This window comes from Amia ocellicauda, chromosome 5, assembly GCF_036373705.1.
Source record: "Amia ocellicauda isolate fAmiCal2 chromosome 5, fAmiCal2.hap1, whole genome shotgun sequence".
Classification (NCBI taxonomy): domain Eukaryota; kingdom Metazoa; phylum Chordata; class Actinopteri; order Amiiformes; family Amiidae; genus Amia; species Amia ocellicauda.
This window is the reverse complement of record NC_089854.1, coordinates 8,903,518-8,926,508: the sequence shown is the minus strand read 5'-3', so window position 1 is coordinate 8,926,508 and position 22,991 is coordinate 8,903,518. Positions and strand designations below refer to the sequence as shown.

At 40.9% G+C, this 22,991-nt stretch overlaps 1 protein-coding gene across 6 annotated transcripts in view; it reads right to left on the bottom strand.

Annotated features, from left to right (window-relative positions):
• The window catches only part of LOC136749363 (neuron navigator 1), a 144,329-nt gene that overhangs the window by 16,280 nt on the left and 105,058 nt on the right, over positions 1-22,991 (bottom strand). For 4 of the 6 annotated variants that reach the window (XM_066703581.1, XM_066703583.1, XM_066703586.1 and 1 more), the window contains 9 exons: positions 16,360-17,131; positions 14,241-14,651; positions 10,842-10,883; positions 10,510-10,664; positions 9,983-10,153; positions 9,705-9,757; positions 8,880-8,903; positions 8,001-8,078; positions 941-1,024 (listed from right to left, as the gene is read on the bottom strand). In XM_066703581.1, the coding sequence (XP_066559678.1) occupies positions 941-1,024; positions 8,001-8,078; positions 8,880-8,903; positions 9,705-9,757; positions 9,983-10,153; positions 10,510-10,664; positions 10,842-10,883; positions 14,241-14,651; positions 16,360-17,131 (1,790 nt within the window). The remainder of the gene's footprint in view (positions 1-940; positions 1,025-8,000; positions 8,079-8,879; positions 8,904-9,704; positions 9,758-9,982; positions 10,154-10,509; positions 10,665-10,841; positions 10,884-14,240; positions 14,652-16,359; positions 17,132-22,991) is intronic. The other 2 variants (XM_066703584.1, XM_066703585.1) reach the window with 1 other exon arrangement.

Below are 22,991 nucleotides of genomic sequence, written 5' to 3'. Positions count from 1 at the left end.
TTCTTTAAGTGGCTACTGGGAAAAATAATCCCATCCAGCACATTCCATCCACCACCTCCAAAGCCAGACTTTGACCTATATTTTATTTCCCTCTGACTGACCCTGTGTGGCCTTCACCCACAGTCTACAACCCAGGCTTGAGGCCTTGGTTAATTCCGCTCCTCCAATTTTTAAGGGCTGAAATGTGGGTCAGCTTTGGGGCATTAAGAGGAGTCTGTAGGGCCTTGCAGACGTGGGGGGTGGGAATAAAGAAGCAGTGTGGGGCAGAAGTTACAGGAATACATTATTCTTTGTTGCGTCTCAACAAAGACCCAAAGTCCTACCCAGGCCAGCTCTTGTGAACTCAGTGGTATATGGTACAGCAAACTATTATTCCTCCCATCTCTCCCATGTTACAAGGCGGTTTAGCTAAACAATTAGGGTATTATCAGAAATAATAAAGAGATTCTTTAGCTCTTGAATAGATATTCAACTAAATTCCATGTTTGTTCATACCGATACAATACAAGAAAAACTGAAATCCATTGACAAAAAAAATGAATATCTTGTTCTGTTCCCCTTCCTAATGATCTCTGAATCAATTATGATTGTAACTGCTCTTGATCGTTTTTCATCTTTGTCAAAGTTTGTCCAGGGTTACAAGTCATTGTTTTAGTGGAAAGGCGCATATTTTGGGAGATTTACAGTTGAATACATTTCCCACTATGTTATAGTGCAAGAAGTTTGGAATGTTTCGATGGAAACAGAAGAGCAACAATTTTTGCTGACAGAGTTAATTTAGCTCTGAATATTACATGTTCTATAATAATACACCTGGTGTTGAGTGCAGAACACAGCTGAAAATGATCTGATGAAGAAAATGACAGTTTAATAACATCATAGTTCTCCACTGTTAGAATGTACAAAACATCATCAAGTTGAAAACCACGACATTTCTCACCTTCTGCTCAGCACTGACAGACAGACTCTGTAGCCGTGAAGTCATGAGCGCCAGGCTCTGTTCAAACGCTGCCACCAGGTTAGCCTGCGGAACAAGGGCAGTTGGTCACAGGGAAATAGACACTGCAGGGGAGCATGTTACAAACACAGGCCTAGGCCTAGTGCCTTTCTAACAGGTGTCAAAAGAGGGTGAAAGTGTTGGAAGGGGTGGGGAGGGTGTGAGGGTGAACGGACTCCAATGAGGAAGGGTGTTATTGTTTGATGTCGAGAATGTCTATGGTTAAATGCCATAGCTCAGAACTGAACAATTCAAAAGGCAGCTTTCATCAGCGTTAGGGTTATCTGTTGCTAATATTACATCGAGAATAGATGCTCCTTTCAAGAGTCTGGTCATTTGTATGGCACCATTAACAGCATTCCCTTAATCTGTATCAGGGATTGGTACATTTATAATTGGTTATTATTTATAACCACACACATGATGGTATAAATCATATTAAAACATATTCTGAATTAGAAAATTAGAATTATGATTAGTCCTGTCCCCTAACAGTTACAACAGTGGGTTATTTGCAGTGAAGTTAAGGATGTAATATTTACATTTCTGACTGGTAAAAAACAAAGACAAAAAACGGAAACAAACCAACTAAACAAACAAACAAACAAACAAACAAAATCACTATAAAAGTATTTTGACCATTTTCCAAGAAACGTTAAATATCCAGCTATTTCAGCTATATTCAGCTATCTCAGAAGACTTGAAATACCATGTTTCTCATTTTCTTATTCATATGCCCAAGCTCATTTTTGGATGATTTTTAAATACACACACAAACACAGCTCAATCAAAGTAATGAGGTATAGTTAGTGTTTGAAAGTTCTATTTCACATTGTTCATTTAGTGGCAGATAAAAAGAGAGTAGGAAATGGATCTACACAGGGAATCCAGGTATAAGTGCAGTGTACTGCCAGCTGATGTCATTAATGACAATACCTACTATGCCTGCATTGAATCCTGGGGTATTTGTGTTATTTAACCACATTATCCATGGGTATTGTATGTTCAATTATAATTATTACATCTTTATGATAGATTTTTTTATTGACGGAGTTCTGAAGATCACTGGCTGTTAAGTGAGGCAGATCGGAGGGGTCCCAGATAAGGGTATCATTTATTAATCATCCAAAACTGAGCTTCAGGATGTACAAAAATGTATATCAGGACAACCAATCAAAAAGAGGCCATAAGATCTTTTAGATTCTGGAATTTGAGCATCTGACTCCCTTGTTGCCAGGGGGGCAGGTTTAACTGTAATCATAATAAAAATAAGTTAAATGCAACCCTATTCTGGAATTGATATCCTGTCCACTACAGGGTAGTACACATGCGACAACAATGGGTAATCTGGAATCACAATTCAAACAAACCTGGCCTGACTGCTATACCCAACATCCAAAGACACCGGCAGGGAGGCAGCGGCAATCCGGCAGTATTTAGAATCAACAATGGGGGAGAAAGGGACAATGGTATTAGGGTCAAGTGTAGCTCACACCTGAACATTGCTAGATCCCTTGTGTAGATCACTTTAGGACCCCTGCACCATAAAAACAGAGACCGAGGCAGGTGTTGAAATGTTGAAATGTCTAACCTTACCATTTGAAGAGTTAAAGATAACACCAAAATACTGACAATGGAGTTCTGGGGTTGCCTCTACAATCCTGGAGTGTTGTTTAATTCCATTCTATATGGACTAAGTCAAATTCTAATAAAAATCTCTAAATAAATGTAGTTTCCATTACTGAGATTAACTGCTGGGACTATTCAGTGATTGGTGATATTAAACTCTCTTCAAAACGCACTTTCTGCATGGGTGTTCAATCTCTATCATTCTCAAAGAAGATGAATTATGTCGCAATGACTTGGTATCCATACATGCCCACACAAACAACACTTAATACAAAGTTTGAAATTCAAAAATGGAGTCTGCAGTTCTCTAAAAGGTGATAGGAACACAAACTTTTATGTTTTAGTGTATCATTCTTAAATGTGGTGAAATGAATATACGACTACATACTGAGAAGCCAAAAATCCTCTTTCATTACACAAGAGACAAAATCATACCCAGCTGAAACACTAAATTAGGGGGGTTGGGTGAGACACTGAGAATTACATTTAATGTTGAAAATTAAAACAAAAAACGATGAGACAAAGAGGTGAACTACAGCAAAGGAACAAGGTCTTTAATAGGAATTAGTGGAGCTCGAAAGACTTACAACACAGTGCCTGTATGGTTAAGTGAATTAAACGTTGATTCATCAGATGCATTACGATGTTAGCTGTACGAACTAGGTGCCATGAATGTCCCCCAAGTGAATTAATACAGTTGATAGTATTTTTGCTCTGAATCTGACTGACTACATCCTCAGAGACGTCTTCAAATACTCTTTTGCAGTATGCAGTGTTTAGATCACAGGCTTTTACCTTGCTAGCGTAACATTACATGGCTGCGTCTGGCATTACACAGGAAGCGTTAATGGAGTATGTGAGAAGAGGCAGTAGTTAACAGACTCTGCTCAGACCGTCTCGTGTGATGCTCCTCCACACCGCAGGGGAGTTATCAATCACGGAGAACACTGCCGAGCTTCACCAGCCTTCAAGGAGGCAAGGTGAGTGCCTCCCCCACTGACGTCATGAATGGCCTGGAAAATCGAGTCGTTAGCAAGAATTTATCTCATCTGGGAGTCTTGCAATGTAGGTCAACACACTCTGGGCAGAGCCTACTCGAACCTGCCACATTATGCAAATGGACTGACACAGTTTCGAAGATGGTTATTTACTGGGTTTCCGGTTGTTTTATACCATGGTACAAAAGTTTCATTTTCGGAGGAGGGGGGCTAGGTCTCAGACTCCCACTGAGCTTGAACTTGTGCATATGTAGGTCTCTTTGTTCAATGGATAAATGGGAATTTATGTTATATATGCACAGCGATGAAGCTCAAAACCAGGCTTATCATTGCAGGAGTGCATATTGTCATTGTCTACCACTGTCTACTGTTTGACAAAATAATGAAACCTAATAAGTACTATATACACCAATCAGCCATAACATTATGACCACCTGCCTAATATTGTGTAGGTCCCCTTTTGCTGCCAAAACAGCCCTGACCCGTCGAGGCATGGACTCCACTAGACCTCTGAAGGTGTGCTGTGGTATCTGGCACCAAGACGTTAGCAGCAGATCCTTTAAGTCCTGTAAGTTGCAAGGTGGGGCCTCCATGGATCGGACTTGTTTGTCCAGCACATCCCACAGATGCTTGATTGGATTGAGATCTGGGGAATTTGAAGGCCAAGTCAACACCTTGAACTCGTGATTCATCAGACCAGGCCACCTTCTTCCATTGCTCCGTGGTCCAGTTCTGATGCTCACGTGCCCATTGTAGGCGCTTTCGGCAGTGGACAGGGGTCAGCATGGGCACCCTGACTGGTCTGTGGCTACGCAGCTGCATACGCAACAAACTGCGATGCACTGTGTGTTCTGACACCTTTCTATCAGAACCAGCATTAACTTTTTCAGCAATTTGAGCTACAGTAGCTTGTCTGTTGGATCAGACCACACGGGCCAGCCTTCGCTCCCCACGTGCATCAATGAGCCTTGGCCGCCCATGACCCTGTCGCCGGTTCACCACTTTTCCTTCCTTGGAGCACTTTTGATAGGTACTGACCACTGCAGACCGGGAACACCCCACAAGAGCTGCAGTTTTGGAGATGCTCTGACCCAGTCGTCTAGCCATCACAATTTGGCCCTTGTCAAAGTCGCTCAGATCCTTACGCTTGCCCATTTTTCTTGCTTCTAACACATCAACTTTGAGGACAAAATGTTCACTTGCTGCCTTATATATCCCACCCACTGACAGGTACCATGATAATGAGATTATCAGTGTTATTCACTTCACCTGTCAGTGGTCATAATGTTATGGCTGATCAGTGTATACTGTATACTGATTAATTACTTGAATAATAGTCATTGCTTTTTTTTATGTTACCAATTGTGCTGCTTTATGATGGAAATTATGTATACTAGTATGGACATTACTATTAATTATGTACTACTGCTACCACGACATCAAGCTTCAACAAATGGTCATTATTTTATATAGGTACATATTCATAGTGTAGTGTATTAAGAAAAAAAAAAGTGTATCTAAACGGGCACAAATAGTTTCATATGTATTATTAAAAAATTAAAACAAACAAGTACAATATATATCTATATATCTATATCTGCCGAGACAGAAATTTGCACAACTTAGAGTAAAGTGCTGTCTAGGATGATTATATTCTTGAAAGGAAATAGTTAAATATCTACTGGATGCATGCTAGAGTGAGGTCTTGTACCACCTCATTACTCATTACTTACTTAATGTGTGTTGTGATTCCTAATTACACCTCACTGTTGACTCCCCTCTCCTGTCTGATATAATCCTACAGTCTGCTCAACTTTCAGTCCCAAAGGCAGGCAATAGTCGTGCAACAGAACGTGCCACACCATGAAGACTATTTGAGAACTGCAAGTCAAGTGTCACTTTTATGAAGCAGAACCACTGCTTTGAAAGCCCTCCGTTCATAATGCAGATACTCACAGTACAGTTAAAAGCTACAAAGTGTACAAAGAATCACTGATCCCACAAACAAATGGTCTTCATTTGGGCTTTAATTAGCACTCTAGCATTACACTGACGATCCTGGAGAACCGATTTAACTTCTGCCAATTGACACATCTAAATACCATCTCAAGAAAATCTCAAGTAGCACTTGAATCCAGTCAGTACAGGCATGGGAAACTATTTTCTATCATCGACACCAAGTTGATAAACAAAAATATATAAATAAAATTAAAATACTGATCTTGGCATTCAAACAGAGACAATCCAAAATATTGTCCATGTTTGTTTATTATATATATATATACACACACATATATATATATATACACACACACACACACACATATATATCATATATACACACATATATCAGGGAAAGTTACACAGTATATAGTGTCCCTGATACAGATTAAAACTTTTTAAGCTGTACAGTTCTGAGCAATGTCCAGTGATATGAACTGACTGAAAGCAGATTAAGGTAACACTTTTGGAGGCTTTAAACCACTCAACTCAGAAAAGTCTTTCACAAAGCAAGATGATTAAAGGCTAGAATTAGCATATTCTAAAGTGCCCTTACATTCGTGAAGTCCTCCAAGACAAGAACTTGCTTTAATTGTGGTGCATCTATTCACACAGTGTCCTTTTAATGAGCAGTAGGATAGTTGCTTATGCCTCTTATATATTATTTTGTTTTTGAATAATTCAATAACAGTGACATGTAATGTGTGTGCCTGTATGCACATTTTTTAACAATAACACATTTGGGAGTATATTCCTTAGTATCAATTATTTTAATACTTTGTGGAAAACCAAGTGATAATTCTGATTATAAAATTAAAAAGTTTATATAAATCAGAGATGTACTGAGAAGCTTAAATTCAACAAAATGTCCATTGTTCATCATGTTCAGAACTGACTTTCTGTTTCCAGATTATACATTATATTACATTTCAATTTGACTTCCTGTCAAAGGAAGCTGATGGAGTCTTGGGTAGTTTGTGTTAGGTGTTATTTACACAAGGATAGGAAACAAATGGGTACATAAATACTGGGGCAGAGGGAGAGGGAGAAAGGTGGAAATGATTTTGGAATGAAAGACAACTCGGGGTCATACAACAAACAATGGAGTATACAGACTGTTGACAAAGGGACCACATGAAAAATCTGACCGCAAATTAATGCATTCTCTCAAAGGTTGTCAATTCCATCTCAAACTTTCTAAATCAGCATTGTCTGATACCCAGCCTCCCCCAATGGATACTCTTTGTAGTATGCAATATAAGATCTATTCAAAAAGGGTAAATGTTTGTCTATTATAATTCAGTATTAAATACAAACCTCAGCTGATCAAAACAATAGCAGAGAAAAGATAACTAAAGGGTGAACCATTTAAGTCATTGACAGAGACAGACAGTGATGAATCAATGGTTTCTAGTAGTCCTGTTTATCTACCCATCTTCTGACAGCATAGGAGTTGTCAGTTGGCAACCCTTTTAATGTTTTTTATCAAATGGAAGTCCATGAAAGGCATTTGGCATAATTTGATGGGCAATTTTGCGAAATGATATGTCACATCTAATAGAGAATATTTGTTTTCAAAATTTTAATTAGCAAAACAACCATCTTCTCTTCCTAACTTCCCAATTTGGAAGTCAAAACCATCCACTTTTCCTAGTGCAGATTCACAGAACAGACCCATGCAGGCCCTTATGACCGAGCCAAGAATTGATTGGAGTGGAGGTTCTGGGATCTTATACAAGTGTATTCATTTGTTTTTATTATTATAATAAAATTAACCGTGACTTTGGCCCACTTGTTATAAATATCAAAGCATAAAAGTATTCCTTACTTTCGAAATCAAGGCGGCATTTATTTTAATGACTAGGGCGTTGAGTCTTCAGATGAATTTATTTTGGCTTACATTTAAATATCATGCATTTCCTTTTTTCAATTAATCAAATGAGCACATTGATTGTAAAGCAGCTGCATTTGTTTATGTTATTTTATTAATATGATAATGTAATCTGCTGTTGAATATAATTAAATCTAACTGCTCTGTGTAGTCAACATTTTGACAATTCCCAAATTAATCTCCCAGTACATTATTAATAAGTATCTAATACTTGTTTATAGATACACTGTTTGAACACAATGCTATTGTTCCATGAAGGCATCAATGTAAGGTGGATAGTCTTCTTTGATGTTATTTGCACTTATGGAAAAAAATTAACTATGTTGATTAAAGCTTTCAAGTCTGGATGTTAGTGAGTGAGTTAGTGAACTTCAAAAAGCACACAGTCCTAACAATGACAAAACAAAAGACCAGAAACCAAATGGCACTTGTACTGCAGTGGGCATTGCATGCTGGGACATCACTTTATGGGCGGTATACTCACATTGGCAGACAGCTGGGTGGTCAAATTTGCCACTTTCTCCTGAGAGGACTCCAGCTCCCTCCGCAGCTTACGGATTTGCTTGGGAGAAAAAAACACAATGATTATGAAAGGTTCAAAGAAAAATACTGGTCGCTGTATTTCCAGTAAGCTATTTAAGGTGACACTGTACTTCAAGGCAAAAGAAAAGGTTAACTGAATTAAATAAAGAATGGAATTTGAAATGTACAAGTTAGTTTTAGTATCTTGACTTGACAGCAGAACTGACTTTCTAGATTACACAGCCTTAAGGGACTTTGTATCTACCACTTTATCGGAGACAAATAAGATGCTTATTGGTAACATTTAACATTATACACCAAAGTGCAAGAAAATATAAACAAGTCCTCTAGGTGTTCAAATTTCAATATGATATCTGGAACATTGAGCAGTGAAACCCAAACGTCCAGACAATGACATTCCTAAAGACTGGATTTGGAGAAAAGGCACAGAAAAAGATTCAGTTTAAAATGGAATGGATAGAAGGACATCAAATGTGAAATAACAGGACAAAAGCAAACTTTGCAAGACAATTTTCTGTACATCCAAAAACCTATTATTGGCACATTTCAAAAGGAGTGTTTTTGTATTTCTTATTTTGTCCCGCACTGTATTTACATTGCAATAAAATGTATGAATCATGTATGTGTGCTCATAACTACTGCATTGAATATATTGTCAGTGCATTGGTGTTTCCTTTCCCTTTTTAGTTTTTTTGCTTGTTCTTTCAAGTAGAGGGACACCTTAAACGCCAAGAAATATTTTTTTTCCCTAAAAGGGGTGAGTGGAAAAAGACAGATAAGAAAGACAAAACAGGAAAGATGGAGAGGAAGAGTGACTTACCTCTCCCTGCATCCTTTCTTCAGCCTGAGAAAGCAGGAAGGAGAAAGAGAAATAAAGAATAAGAATCTAGAGCAAGATCTAGCACTTAATCTAAGAAGCAACTCGGGACTGCAGATTAAAACAGCCAGGGCCACAGTCATCCCAGAAACAAAGGGTGTAGTAAAGTTCAAATGATACCACAGGCAATATCTTATAGAAGAGAAAAAATAATTACTGAAAAATAATAAAAAGTTGGGAAATTCACACAGTTTCAAGAACTTTAGAAATGCATGTGGTTTTAAAAAAACAATCCCAACATATGGAAGTGCTTTATAAAGAAAGTTGAAGCAGACGTTGAGAGCCTAAGAAAGGTTAAAAGAAGCAGCAACAACTATTCAAGACATCAGAATTGACTCAGAATTACATCTCAGAATTGTATCCAGCTGTTACATGAAATCAGGTCCAGCTAGATTAGTATAAAATCAAAATCAAATAGTTTAGCTTACTTTCAAAATAAATACTGGTAAATTAATACAAAGGAACATTCCTCTATCAATACATTTTTGATGTTCACCATTTTAACACATTCAATCTGTATTGATTTTTTTTTCTTTTAAATTCCTGTCAGCATATCTTTGAAGAGCATCTCAGGGAAATGAGAGCTTACACACAAAGTACCAAGTACAGACTGTGTGGCTATGATCAGCCTCTTCATCAGTACTGTAAAGATTTGCACAGCATCGCATTATTCATTCATTGTAGCAGATCTAGCAGTAAGGCTGTCCGTCTAGATTATTGTGACGTGGGAGAGGTAATTTCCTGCCTGACCCTGTATATAAAACTCACCGAGGAGTAGTTGGACGAAGCGCTGGATGCCAGTGAGAGGACAGAGCCGTGGACTGTGGAGACAGGACAACAGATTTGAAACTATTCATTTGCAATTCATGCCCTAATTGACCTTATACAATGACTTAATTGTAATATTCACTTGTCAGAAGTAATAATACAAATAATAACATTAACATGTAATGCCTCAAGACGTTTGCATTCCCAAGACATTATTTAACAGCTGAATTCCATCAAGCGAGTAGAAGGGTGTCACGTTAAAGGTCTTCGTCTCTCACCATCATCCACGGGGTCTCGGAAGGACCCGGAACGGATCATGCCCTTGGGTCTGTCCGCCAGCGACAGGGTGCTGCCCATCTGCGAGCCCCCGTACAGCTCGAAGGCGGCATCGTGGGTGGGGATGCTATTGGAGCGGGTCATCCGGGGGGCGCTGGAGGGACTGGGGTTCACTGCCAACACAAGACGGGACAGCGGGGTGAGTGATGATACAGGGGTCAAGAGGGTGATATGATCTCGGTTGGTATAAGTGCCAAATTTCATTTCTCCAATGTGCACAATTTTCAAAATATTTTCCTGTGTAGGCCAATTAACTTGGCGAGCAGCCTGCCAATTAACGTTGACCCTCATCTGATATGCTGGTTTAAAATGCAGGGATTGCTGGGGCATCAAACATCTGAAAATCTAAACAGTGAGGAAAGTATACAGTACCACCTCCGAACCAAGTAAAGCACTGAGAGACGGATACCATTGCTGACGTAGCTACTGTAGGCCTCGGTAATTATTGCAATGCTTATGCTGGACTCACCGACATTGGTGAAGGGGGCTTTGCCATTGGAGGACAGAGACACAGAGGAAGGGGACGGTAGTTGAGGGGGGCATTCGGCCTCTGTCAGACTCACGATGGTGTGCGAGTGGCGCCGTTCTTTGCTGTCCTCCTCTGGTTGGCAGGAGCTATAGCGGCTGAATGGAGGGGGGGGAGTCAGTTTAAAAACGAATACAATACAAAAAAAAAAAAAATGGTATCCTTAAAATGAGGGAACAGCAAGACTGACAATAACCATTTCAAAAGATGAAGCTTGTTTCAAAGGCTTCAGATACATGAAAAAAAGCTCTTCAGCAGTAAATAAGAAAAGTTACCTTAATCCCTTCTTAGGCAGAGTGTTCCGATCCCTTTGAGAACTAAAAATAGAAAGAGGGACAGGAAGTCTGATTAGGTATCAAAAAAGAGTGCAGAATATCCTGCTGCTATGGCTCGCTCAAAAAGAGGGTTAAAAGCAATTATTACATTTGGATTTCATCCACATACATTTTAAAACTCAGCAGCTGAACACTTTACACATAAATGTATAATGAGTTTCTTGTGCCCATGAGCCATTCTAATCATTTGATTGTATAATTAGGTCTTGCAGTTGCTTTTAAGCTATCCGAGGCCTTGAAGTTAGTGCAGTGGTAAAGATGAGTGGATTTTAGGTATACACTGCTGAATTTCGATTTCAATAACAATTCATTAAATCGCTGTACTTTTACATATACCTCGTCAAACAGCACAAAACATGGAGCAAACCTGTTTATTCTAAAAATGATAGGCATTCTTCTAAAGGGAGAAATCCAAAGGAAAATAACTTGAGAATCATGAGAAATTAGGTTAACCTATAATTAGACAACCAGATTAGTAGATGGTTGTGGACACAAAGTGGTTATAATTTCTGCTGTATGCAGATACCCTTGAAATACCCTTGGCCGAGAAATTCAGAATGGGCTGACCCAATGTTGGTTAATAAATCAGACTGGCTACTAAAAGACAGAAGAGAGGAGGGAGAATTGTTGGACCCGTTTTTTTTATAGATGTTAACAGCTATGGATCTCTTTAATACTCTCATCTCATCCAATTGTACGTGTGTGTGTGTGTGTGTGTGTGTGTGTGTGTGTGTGTGGCTTCTGCTTCTTTTCTGGAGACCTCTCTCTCTCTCTCTCTCTCTCTCTCTCTCTCTCTCTCTCTCTCTCTCTCTCTCTGGTCATAGTCATTTTGCTTCACAAATACAGGTGAGTATATCATACATATGCAGTACTGTGCAAAAGTTTTAGGCAGGTGTGAAAAAATGCTGTAAAGCAAGACTGCTTTCAAAAATACATGTTAAAAGATTATATTTATCAATTAACTAAATACAAAGTGAGTGAACAGAAGAAAAATCGACATCAAATCAATATTTGGTGTGACCACCCTTTGCCTTCAAAACAGCATCAATTCTCCTAGGTACACTTGCACACAGGTTTTGAAGGAACTCGGCAGGTAGGTTGAACCAACCACAGTTCTTCTGTGGATTTAGGCAGCCTCAGTTGCTTCTCTCTCTTCATGTAATCCCAGACAGACTCGATGATGTTGAGATCAGGGCTCTGTTGGGGCCATACCATCACTTCCAGGACTCCTTGTTCTTCTTTACGTTGAAGATTGTTCTTAACAACTCCACACATACAGCAAAGTCATTGTCATGCTGCAGAATAAATTTGGGGCCAATCAGATGCCTCCCTGATGGTATTGCATGATGGATAAGTATCTGCCTGTACTTCTCAGCATTGAGGAGACCATTCATTCTGACCAAATCCCCAACTCCATTTGTAGAAATGCAGCCCCAAACTTGCAAGGAACCTCCACCATGCTTCACTGCTGCCTGCAGACACTCATTCGTGTACCACTCTCCAGCCCTTCGGTGAACAAACTGCCTTCTGCTACAGCCAAATATTTCAGATATTGACTCATCAGTCCAGAGCACATTCTGGTATTTTTCTGCACCCCAGTTCCTGTGTTTTCATGCATAGTTGAGCCGCTTGGCCTTGTTTCCACATTGGAGGTATGGCTTTTTGGGCGCAAGTTTTTTTATGAAGGACACTTCTGACCAGACTTCTCCAGACAGTAGATGGGTATACCAGGGTCCCACTGTTTTCTGTCAATTCTGAGCTGATGGCACTGCTGGATATCTTCCGATTGCGAAGGGAAGAAAGCATGATGTGTCTTTCATCTGCTGCAGTAAGTTTCCTTGGCCGACCACTGCGTCCTTAACGTTGCCCGTTTCTTTGTGCTTCTTCAAAAGAGCTTGGACAGCACATCTGGAAACCCCTGTCTACCTTGAAATGTATGCCTGGGAGAGACCTTGCTGATGCAGTAGAACTACCTTGTGTCTTGTTGCTGTGTTCAGTCTTGCCATGGTCTATGACTTTTGACAGTAAACTGTCTTCAGCAACCTCACCTTGTTAGCTGAGTTTGGCTGTTCCTCACCCAGTTTTATTCCTCCTACACAGCTGTTTCTGTTTCAGTGAATGACTGTGTTTCAACCTACATATTGAATTGATGATCATTAGCACCTGTTTGGTATAATTGTTTAATCATACACCTGACTATATGCTTACAAAATCCCTAACTTTGTGCAAGTGTACCTAGAAGAATTGATGCTGTTTTGAAGGCAATGGGTGGTCACAATAAATATGGATTTGATGTAGATTTTTCTTCTGTTCACTCACTTTGCATTTAGTTAATTGATAAATATAATCTATTAACATGTCTATTTTTGAAAGCATTCTTACTTTACAGCATTTATTCAAACCTGCCTAAAATGTTTGCACAGTACTGTATATATATGTATACACACACACACTGTATAGTTTTTTCCCCCTGTAATTCTCCCACTAGAGGGCAGCAGACGTCCAAGACCTCAAGAGATGCTGGTGTGGTTTCCCACAATTTAAAATTGGCCTCCTGGGGGCAGAGCCACAAAGCACTTAAAAGAGTCAGCCTGCTAAATCAAATTTAAGAGTATTATAGAAAAATAAAAAACTGAGACATACATTTCTTCCAGCCACTTGAATTTCTCAAAATACCTAATTCTTGAAATATTATGTAAAAGTACTAGAAACAAGCCAGCAAAGTTCTGTATTAATGGTGTGCCTGCAGCCATGTTCGAAGTGGTTTGTGCAAGTGAACCTTGATCTTCAAGACTAAATAGCAGGAAACTGGGTGATTTTTTGTTTATATGACCAAGGACTGGACACGATACAAGTGTTTGGTGTAGCAGGATGAAGGATAGCACTGAAATGACTGAAAGACAAACAAACAAGTGCCCCGATTTCACTTGGCCACAGTCTGTTGTGGAAGGCCATGCAGCAAGGGGAGAGCGGTGGCAGAGCTCAACGGGAGCCCGGGGTGGAAGAGAGAGTTGTCTGGAGGTTCAACGTGCAGCGCTGCGAGCCCCTGAGGTGGTGCAGCGCTTCCAAAGCTAATTTAATTTGAAGGTCTGTAATTGAAACTCCACCAGGAGCTTCCCCAGCCAACATAACCTCTCAAAGGAAGCATAAAGCTCCCACTGTGGTCACAGGCTTCATCGACTGGGCCAGACTGAACAAAATTTGCAGGACATGTACTTCCTGATTTTAGGAGGGTCTTAGTAGTGAGCCAGAGTGATCAGATAATGATTGAAGTGGAAGGGGAAGAGAAGAAAACCTAGGCTGACTCCAATTAAAGATGTAACCAAAGCATATTCTTACTTGTCTGTGAGGGAGGCTCGGGTGGCGGCACTCCAGCCCCCGGTGCTGCGCTCCTCTTCCTTGTCCCTGGGCTCAGCGCTGGGGTAGCCCACGCTGGGGGACACACTCATGTGCAGGGGCAGGGACTCCATGCTGCGGTGCAGGCCAGAGAGCTTGGGGTAGAGCAGGGGGGACGAGCTGAGGCTCAGGGGCTGGTTGGAGAAGCAGCTGGTAGAGTCGATGTTGAGGACAGGGGCAGGGCTGGGGGTGAGGCAGGGGCTCCCGGATCCAGGCAACTCGGGCATCTTGGAGTATGGGGCCACCGTGGGGGGGTGGTCCTGGACACTCATCCCTGAGTCCAGGCTGTTGGAGTTCACCTTATCCAGGTGGGCTAGGCAGGGGGGCTTACCCAGAGACTTGGAGCTCAGCACCCTGTGAGAGGCAAGAAATATGTCTATAGGTGTGTTGCATTAAAACACTCCCCCCCAAAAACAAAGCTGAATTGTATCACATTCCCAAAACATATCCACTCCCCCTGGAGTTGGAAAACAGTAATCTTGATGAAATGTGTATTTACACCAAGAAATGCCCTCCTTTTTCCACAGGAGACTCTTCTCAATGTGAAACTGATAAACTGGACTGGGCGAGAACAGCACAGGGGGCTGACAACTCTGACTTGACTGAGCTGCTTGCTGAGACTTCTCCCATTACTCTAGGGAGCCCACTGCAGGTAGAACAAAGTGCTGCACTGCAATTTCACAAATCAGGATCTAGTGCTTGTGAGTGTCAGTTAACCGAGTTTGAGCAGAGTCCTCTGGGATTCAGGTCCAGGGGGTCATTAGCACTTGTCCTGCTCTTCGGTGCCTAGTCAGCACACTCCCTAATCCCAGAGGAAAGCGCTCATCAGATCGTTAAGAGCGTTCATTCATTCGAAGCACAGGACCACATACTGATCAGGGAACCGCCTAGTGCTTCAAACGGCTTTCCCTGACATCTAATTAAAGCCCCCCTCCCCTTTTCATTAGCTGAAGTTGACACAAAAAAAGCTTTGGGAAACCAAGAAAAGTTGAGCAGTTACCAGAAGGTCAGTATTTTGAGGCCTCTTTATTAATGGCATAACTGCCAAAGCTTGCTGCTCTGCAGTAGAAAACCTATATCACTCTGCAGACCATATATATCATTTTGTTTTTCTTTCAGGAAAGACACATACAGAAAGACTAGTCATACGTAAGATTTATGCTTTCCTCTTGGGAAGTACTGGAACTCGAAACCCACCAATAAAGCCAGGCTCTTGGGAGCAATAGATTTCAGCAGGGGCTATTTCGTTATGTGCGTCTCCACAAAGCTTTGAATGAAATCCAGCATTACCTTTGTAGAGCTGTTTTATTGATATAGCCCAAGGTGTACTCAGTATTTTATTAGAGGTTCAGAATACTCCAGAATTTTTATTGACAAAAGTCTTTGGACCAATAAAATGTGGACCTTCATATTGTTCCAGCCTCTGCAAGAGTGGGAAGCAAAATTTGTTATATCTGTGAAAAATCCATCCACGGAAAAGAAGGCAGCAGTGGACCATATGAACTTGGCAATGACAAAGTTATGTCTCTAGCATTCCCCAGCCTTTGCAGATAGGGAATAGTATTTCAGATTGATGCACAAAGAAAAATAATGCAAAATGGCTGCTACTCTGTACTGAATATCTTCCTATAAGCCTGTTAATGTCAACTGTAAAACGTAGAATTCCCTTAACCATAATTTCAAACCCCTGTTGTAATCTGAAAGCCAGATCCAATAAAAAAAAGTTAACCATTGTTATATCCATCTACAAACTTTCCATATCTGCTGATAGTTCTTTAAATCTCAAAGCACACAATATTCATTCTGAAGCCTAATTAAAATCGTACAAAAGACATGAATGAATGAAACGCAACTGAAGAAATGGTTTTAAAGCAATAATGAGTGAATAGAAATGATTTGAACAATTGTATTGCATGTTTTGAAGTGAAGTTAATGTTACAGCATCTTTGGCATTTTTAGGGGATCCTGGGGCCTGCTCTCAAGACCTTTTTTTCTTCCCAATAGGACTAAAGATGTATAGGACTATAGGGACCTGTTTCTGGGTCCTATGAATGGTACATACCTGTGTGTGGTCGGAGAGGACAGCTCGGAATATTTGCCCCCACTGGACTGCCGGAGGCTCTGTATTTTGGAGCTGGGTTCCTGGGGGGTCTGGGAGGTGGGGGCTGCTGATTTCAAAGACCCGCACTCCGAGTCAGAAGCCACAGCCTTGGCCTTGGCCTTCTCCTTCTCGCGGTCGGTCTGGTTGACCGGCCCCATGCTCATCCGGCCACTTGACTTGCCGGAGCCCGGCTCTTTCAAACGTGAGCCGCTGCTGGCTGGCTTCAAACTCAGCAAGCTGGCATCGATGGTGCTGCTGATGGGGCGCGAACCGTGTCTGCCTGTCAGTGTCATGGCACTGGACTTGGCTGGACGCGGTAAACTGCGGTACTGGATGTTGCTGCGGGCGTTGGGGGAGAGGAACCCTTCAGCACAGTTGGAAACATCCAAGCTGTTCTTCCTTCCTCCTCCTCCTCCTCCGCCTCCTCCCCCCCCTCCTCCTCCACCGCCACCCACTGGCTTCACGGGGATGCCCGAGGTCTTGGGAGTCTTTCCAACCGTGGCCGAGCCGCTGGAGATGGTGGCCCCTCCTGCCGTCATCACCGTAGCCGTGCCGGTGGCCAGGGGTGGCTTTTTGTAGCCGAATGAGCTCCCTGCTGAGGGCCGGGCAATTCCCGAGGGAGGCTTCCTGGATTCTCCGCGGTCCTTCCCGGCATCTGAGCAGGACCTCTGAAGGCTGGATGCTTTAACCGCCATCTTGGCCTTGTCCACCAATTTATGTTCGCTCTTAGGTGCTGGAAGACAAACAAAAATATGTTAATTATGGTCAAGGAAAAAAATAAACACCCCCAATAAGAGCTTAGGCTGTGATCGTATAGCTTTTCCTGCCTGAAGACTAGTTACATCTTCTGAAAAAGGAAAGACCAATCTAATGTGACCCAAAAATAAAAAAGGTACATTTACCTGCCTTATGGGACTCTTAAATCAGCGTCCTGAAAGTCTCATGGGACACTTTTAAAACCTCAATGTGTCCCTTTCCAAACAGGAAAAACAAACTATACCATGGTGATAGTTTTATGGATATCTCCCATTGTCCTCAGAAGTATTCAAGTAGAGCTCGTTAGATCGGATTCTTGACAGGAAATAATAGCCCACAAGTTTAAATACAACAGCAAGGACAGGTAACAATGTATTTTGATGTATTTGTTTTAAAACAGTATACCCGATTCAAAAACGCAAAAAATCATACACAAGCCTTAATTACACCTACATTAATTTTGACCCGCATTCATACAAGCTCTGGGTAAGCAGCTCAAGTGGTTCGATGTCTAAAATAATGATCTCAGTCTAGTATTTCGCCGAGTGAGGCACGCTGCTTTTCGGTGAGTGAGTAAGCATTAGGCCTTAACTGTGGTCAAGCTAAATAGACACAGATGTGTTTGCCTGCACTGGATTAGTGACGGGATCTTATAAACAACAGATTTAATGCGGAATCATTAAATATAGCACACATTATTGCTTGCTGTAAAATACAACTCATTCTATTATGTTGTGGTGATGAAGGCAGCCATTCAGGAAACCGAGTTGTGGGGCATTGATCCATTTTAAACAGAGCTGCATTTACCTGTGACTATTTAGAAAAACAGTGTACTGATAAAAAACCTCCATTCATTTTGGTTCACTTATGAGGAAACCAACATTGTCAGAGTCTCTTGCGTTACATTAAACATGGTAAATGTGGGCGTTTGATATCTAGATCTAGGAAGACAATACCCTTTTCAAACCCTGGAGATCAGAAAGCCTGATTTGGGACAAAAAGCGACGCATTTATTGTGAAGACCATGAAAAAGATTTAGGACTATTATTTGACTCTAGATTGTCAGCAGTTAAATTCATATCAACTTTGTCAACCTAAAGACAATTAAAGGCCAAACAAACAAAAAAGCTACTATGCATGAAAAAACAAAAAAACCTGCCATGATTGACTTTGTCCAGTGCCACATCTGCCACTGTCCCAAGATAAATGCCAGGCAGTGTGCCAGAGAAACAGCATGCTGATTGTCAGGGCTTTTGTAACAAAGCCCTCTGCAGTGGTGAGATTGTGATGGCAAAGGGACCAGGACTGGAGGCTTTATTTGCTTTTAAATGCCATGACCAAGGGATCGTGTGTGTGCAACATAACATGAAGCACAAAACCAAGCAGACACAAACAGAGGGGATCTGGAATCTTTGCATTGCTCTGAGCCTGATGAAAGTTTTCATGAAGAAGGCTGACATGTATTACATGGGAGTGTTGGTTGTGTGGGAAAGCTGAACAATCCTGCTTAGTTTGGGGAGTGCTCTTCTCAATCAGTCAGTCGTAGCCTTATTGTGAAAAGGCTCCTGACATCATGTGTTTAAGTCAAAACACTTTTTTTCACTTAAGTGTTCTTGAATTCTCACAGAAATGCGGAAATGAAAAAAACAAAAACAAAAACCAGTACGGTTAATAAAAACAAAACTCAAAACCAAACAAAGAGATGAGAACAGGAGGAACCGGTTAATCTCCCGTCTGAGGAGATTAATGTAATCCTCTCCGTGCATCGCCTATACATTCCTTGGCGATTATACATCATGGGCAAAGCAATTGCAAGTTTTTAATGTGAATAGGAAGATGAATATAAAACAAAGGCCCAATATTTAACATTGGCAATGCAAGAAATGTCCCACTTCAACTACACAACTATTGATATTCAAAATATTGTATTTGATTATATGTATTTACAGTTATATACAGTGAGGGAAAAAAGTATTTGATCCCCTGCTGATTTTGTACGTTTGCCCACTGACAGAGAAATGATCAGTCTATAATTTTAATGGTAGGTGTATTTTAACAGTGAGAGACAGAATAACAACAAAAAAATCCAGAAAAACGCATTTCAAGAAAGTTATAAATTGATATGCATGTTAATGAGGGAAATAAGTATTTGATCCCCTATCAATCAGCAAGATTCCTGGCTCCCAGGTGTCTTTTATACAGGTAACGAGCTGAGATTAGGAGCACTCTCTTAAAGGGAGTGCTCCTAATCTCAGCTCGTTACCTGTATAAAAGACACCTGTCCACAGAAGCAATCAATCAATCAGATTCCAAACTCTCCACCATGGCCAAGACCAAAGAGCTGTCCAAGGATGTCAGGGACAAGATTGTAGACCTACACAAGGCTGGAATGGGCTACAAGACCACCAAGCAGCTTAGTGAGAAGGTGACAACTGTTGGTGCGATTATTCGCAAATGGAAGAAACAAAAAATAACTGTCAGTCTCCCTCGGTCTGGGGCTCCATGCAAGATCTCACCTCGTGGAGTTTCAATGATCACGAGAACGGTGAGGAATCAGCCCAGAACTACACGGGAGGATCTTGTTAATGATCTCAAGGCAGCTGGGACCATAGTCACCAAGAAAACAATTGGTAACACACTATGCCGTGAAGGACTGAAATCCTGCAGCGCCCGCAAGGTCCCCCTGCTCAAGAAAGCACATGTACAGGCCCGTCTGAAGTTTGCCAATAAACATCTGAATGATTCAGAGGAGAACTGGGTGAAAGTGTTGTGGTCAGACGAGACCAAAATCGAGCTCTTTGGCATCAACTAAACTCGCCGTGTTTGGAGGAGGAGGAATGACCCCAAGAACACCATCCCCACCGTCAAATATGGAGGTGGAAACATTATGCTTTGGGGGTGTTTTTCTGCTAAGGGGACAGGACAACTACACCGCATCAAAGGGATGATGGAAGGGGCCATGTACCGTCAAATCTTGGGTGAGAACCTCCTTCCCTCAGCCAGGGCATTGAAAATGGGTCGTGGATGGGTATTCCAGCATGACAATGACCCAAAACACACAGCCAAGGCAACAAAGCAGGGGATCAAATACTTTTTTCCCCTCACTGTACATGTTAAAATGTGTGTGTGTCTTTGACAAGAGCAGTACAAATTCAAAACTAAATATCACCTAAATTCACACCTAGACAGTTGAACAAATAAATAATAAACACACAGCCTTCTTCATTTTGCGAAGTCTGCTAAACTCATCCACATTTGGCTATAGCAGACTTGTAACCTGCTTGTCAAATGTGACTTGGCTTTTCCCACTAAGCGTTTGCAATCAGTGATGTGGTGATTGCTAGTACAGTAAAACGGCTGACAAAGAGGTTTCCTCATCCAGCAGAAGGGTTTTGGACTGATACTTAGGGAAAGCAAAATGAACACTTGCTTATCCCCAGGGACTGAGTGTTTCATTTGAATTTCTGAGGCATCCCAAAAGCATTGACTCGAGGCCCACAAAAATGCGATTTCTCCAGCTTTCTTGCAGATATTATAACATTTCCAAAATTAAATGCTTTAGCTATAGCCACCATGGAGGGGTATGTGTTTTTACAATACATTTTTTTTTTTGTCGGATATGTATGCAAGACCATTAAAATGCTACATGGATTACATGTTTTGTGTATTTTTTAGGATGACTAACACAGATCATTCGTGCTTGACTATTTAAGAGGCTGAAGAATATTTAAGGATCATCTATTTCAAAGTTGGAAGCCAACTTTTTCTATGATGGTCCATCAAAGTGTGCAAAGATCTAAGATCTTCCTAAAGAGTGCACAATTCATGAATTGATCCCTATAGAGTCACTGCTCGTTTTCTGCTGTATTGTGCATGAGATGCTTGCAGTGTCCGCAAGATCACATTTAATTAATTATTAATACTTTAATTACTTTCATAAGGTAGCAGGTTTTACAGAAGGCTAGCTTTCCCATCTTATTGTATTGGTCTTTGAACTTCATGAGTCACCCCACATTCAGAATGTCTTTCTAATCTCCCGACTTGATTTCAGATCACTCCGCTATCAGTTTAACAGGACAGAGTAGTCTCCCTCTTCTAGAAACAAGCTTAACCTTACATGGACCAATTCGTTTCCATTTACAAAGAGCTGGAGTTTCAGCACAGATTGAGTTAAAGGCACAACTGCAGATTGTCCACACTTTGCTTCCTGTTGTTTCCCAGCATATATATATATAGTGTGGTGCTTGTAAGATTTCAACTCAGAATGTAGCAGATGGATAAAAATGCCACTTAAACATTTACTCCATAATGAAAGTGAAGGCAAAATCTTTGTGTAATTAATTAAAAGCAATTACACATAATTGAATGCACCGAATTATACCGTTTATCATTTTATACTAGATTTCTCTTTCCCTCATCATACCTAGCTATTAGAAAACAATCTGCAAATCCTAGTAAAGCTGTGATCAGCCACCAGATTATAGTGTAGGTAATCATTCTGATGGACTCCCTTGTATTAAGAATGGGGTAGCAAGTCAGGCATTGCACATTGTGAGGATAGTTGCATGTTTCCACACTTCTACAGAATATGGGTGTGTGTCTTTGACAATAGCTGTATAAATTCTAAACATCAAAAAATACAGGGCCCTCAGCAAAATCAGAGAAATTGTATGTGTGGCACAGCTATTGGAAACTGCACGCCAATCTAAAAGTTCGGAAGACGGTGATTAAACAGTCTTTCCAGAGCGACGCACTTTAAATACCACGAGAAGGTAAGTTGCCGGTGTCAAAAAACCCATTAAAATGCCATTTGCTTGGGCACGCAGCTCTTTAATGGTGCCTTCAGATTGCATATGACATTTAAATGGCATTTTCCAGCCAACGTGCTGACCAAAAAGGTTAACAAAATAACTCTGCAGCACACAGACACACTAGGAACACAAGCTATAAATAAATGTCCAAGGGCTGTTAAAAAAAGCATCAGTTTACTTTTACTTTTTATTTTTTCAAAAGCACTTTACAAGAGCTCACCTGTAACGAAGCCTTTAAAGGCCTGTAGCCCTAATGGTGGTTGGCCACTAAAACTGGGGTCACTGGCCCCACTCCAGGCTACAACATTCGCCAGCTGTGTCTATGGTGGAATCGGCAAAAAAGGTCTCTGTTCCCTATAGACCGCACGCCATAAAGAAATCTGAAGACTAAGGAAGTGGAAATTCTCAGATTCTTATATAATATTATGGTAAAACCTATATTTGGAACCATCACATCTTTGTTGTGTTCTGAAGCGATGTTTCCAAAAGAAAATGAAATATGTACTTCAGTACATATGTGGCCCTTATTTCTACTGAACTGCTTAAGGGACTTATAACAGTAAGTCAGACTGAAAGACAGCTGGTCATTTCAAATTGAAGAGCACAGAAGGAGAAAGCCATCTGTCCATTCCACTTTAAAAAATAAAACGGACAACTTAAATTATGAGAAGACTATGAGATAAGACTAAGGTATGACTGCAGTATTTCTCTACTGCAGGGTCAGCCATTCTTGGCAGCTTTTTAGACAGATGCTGCAGAATGCTTACTGTGCAGCAATTACATACATCTGAATTAGTTCTCATACATGGGGAAAGATGCGATTCGTTTCCACATTCAACACAAGGTCACAATGTCGATGTTGTCACCGATGTTAAATCGCAGATTATGACTATAATTAATTAATTCACTACACGTGATTTAATTTGTGCCTCTCTGAATAAGAAGGTAATGCTGACATAAATTATCACCTGGTCTAGTTCTGGAGATTAGTTCCACTTATTTCGGGGATAGTTTCTATGTTGGAAC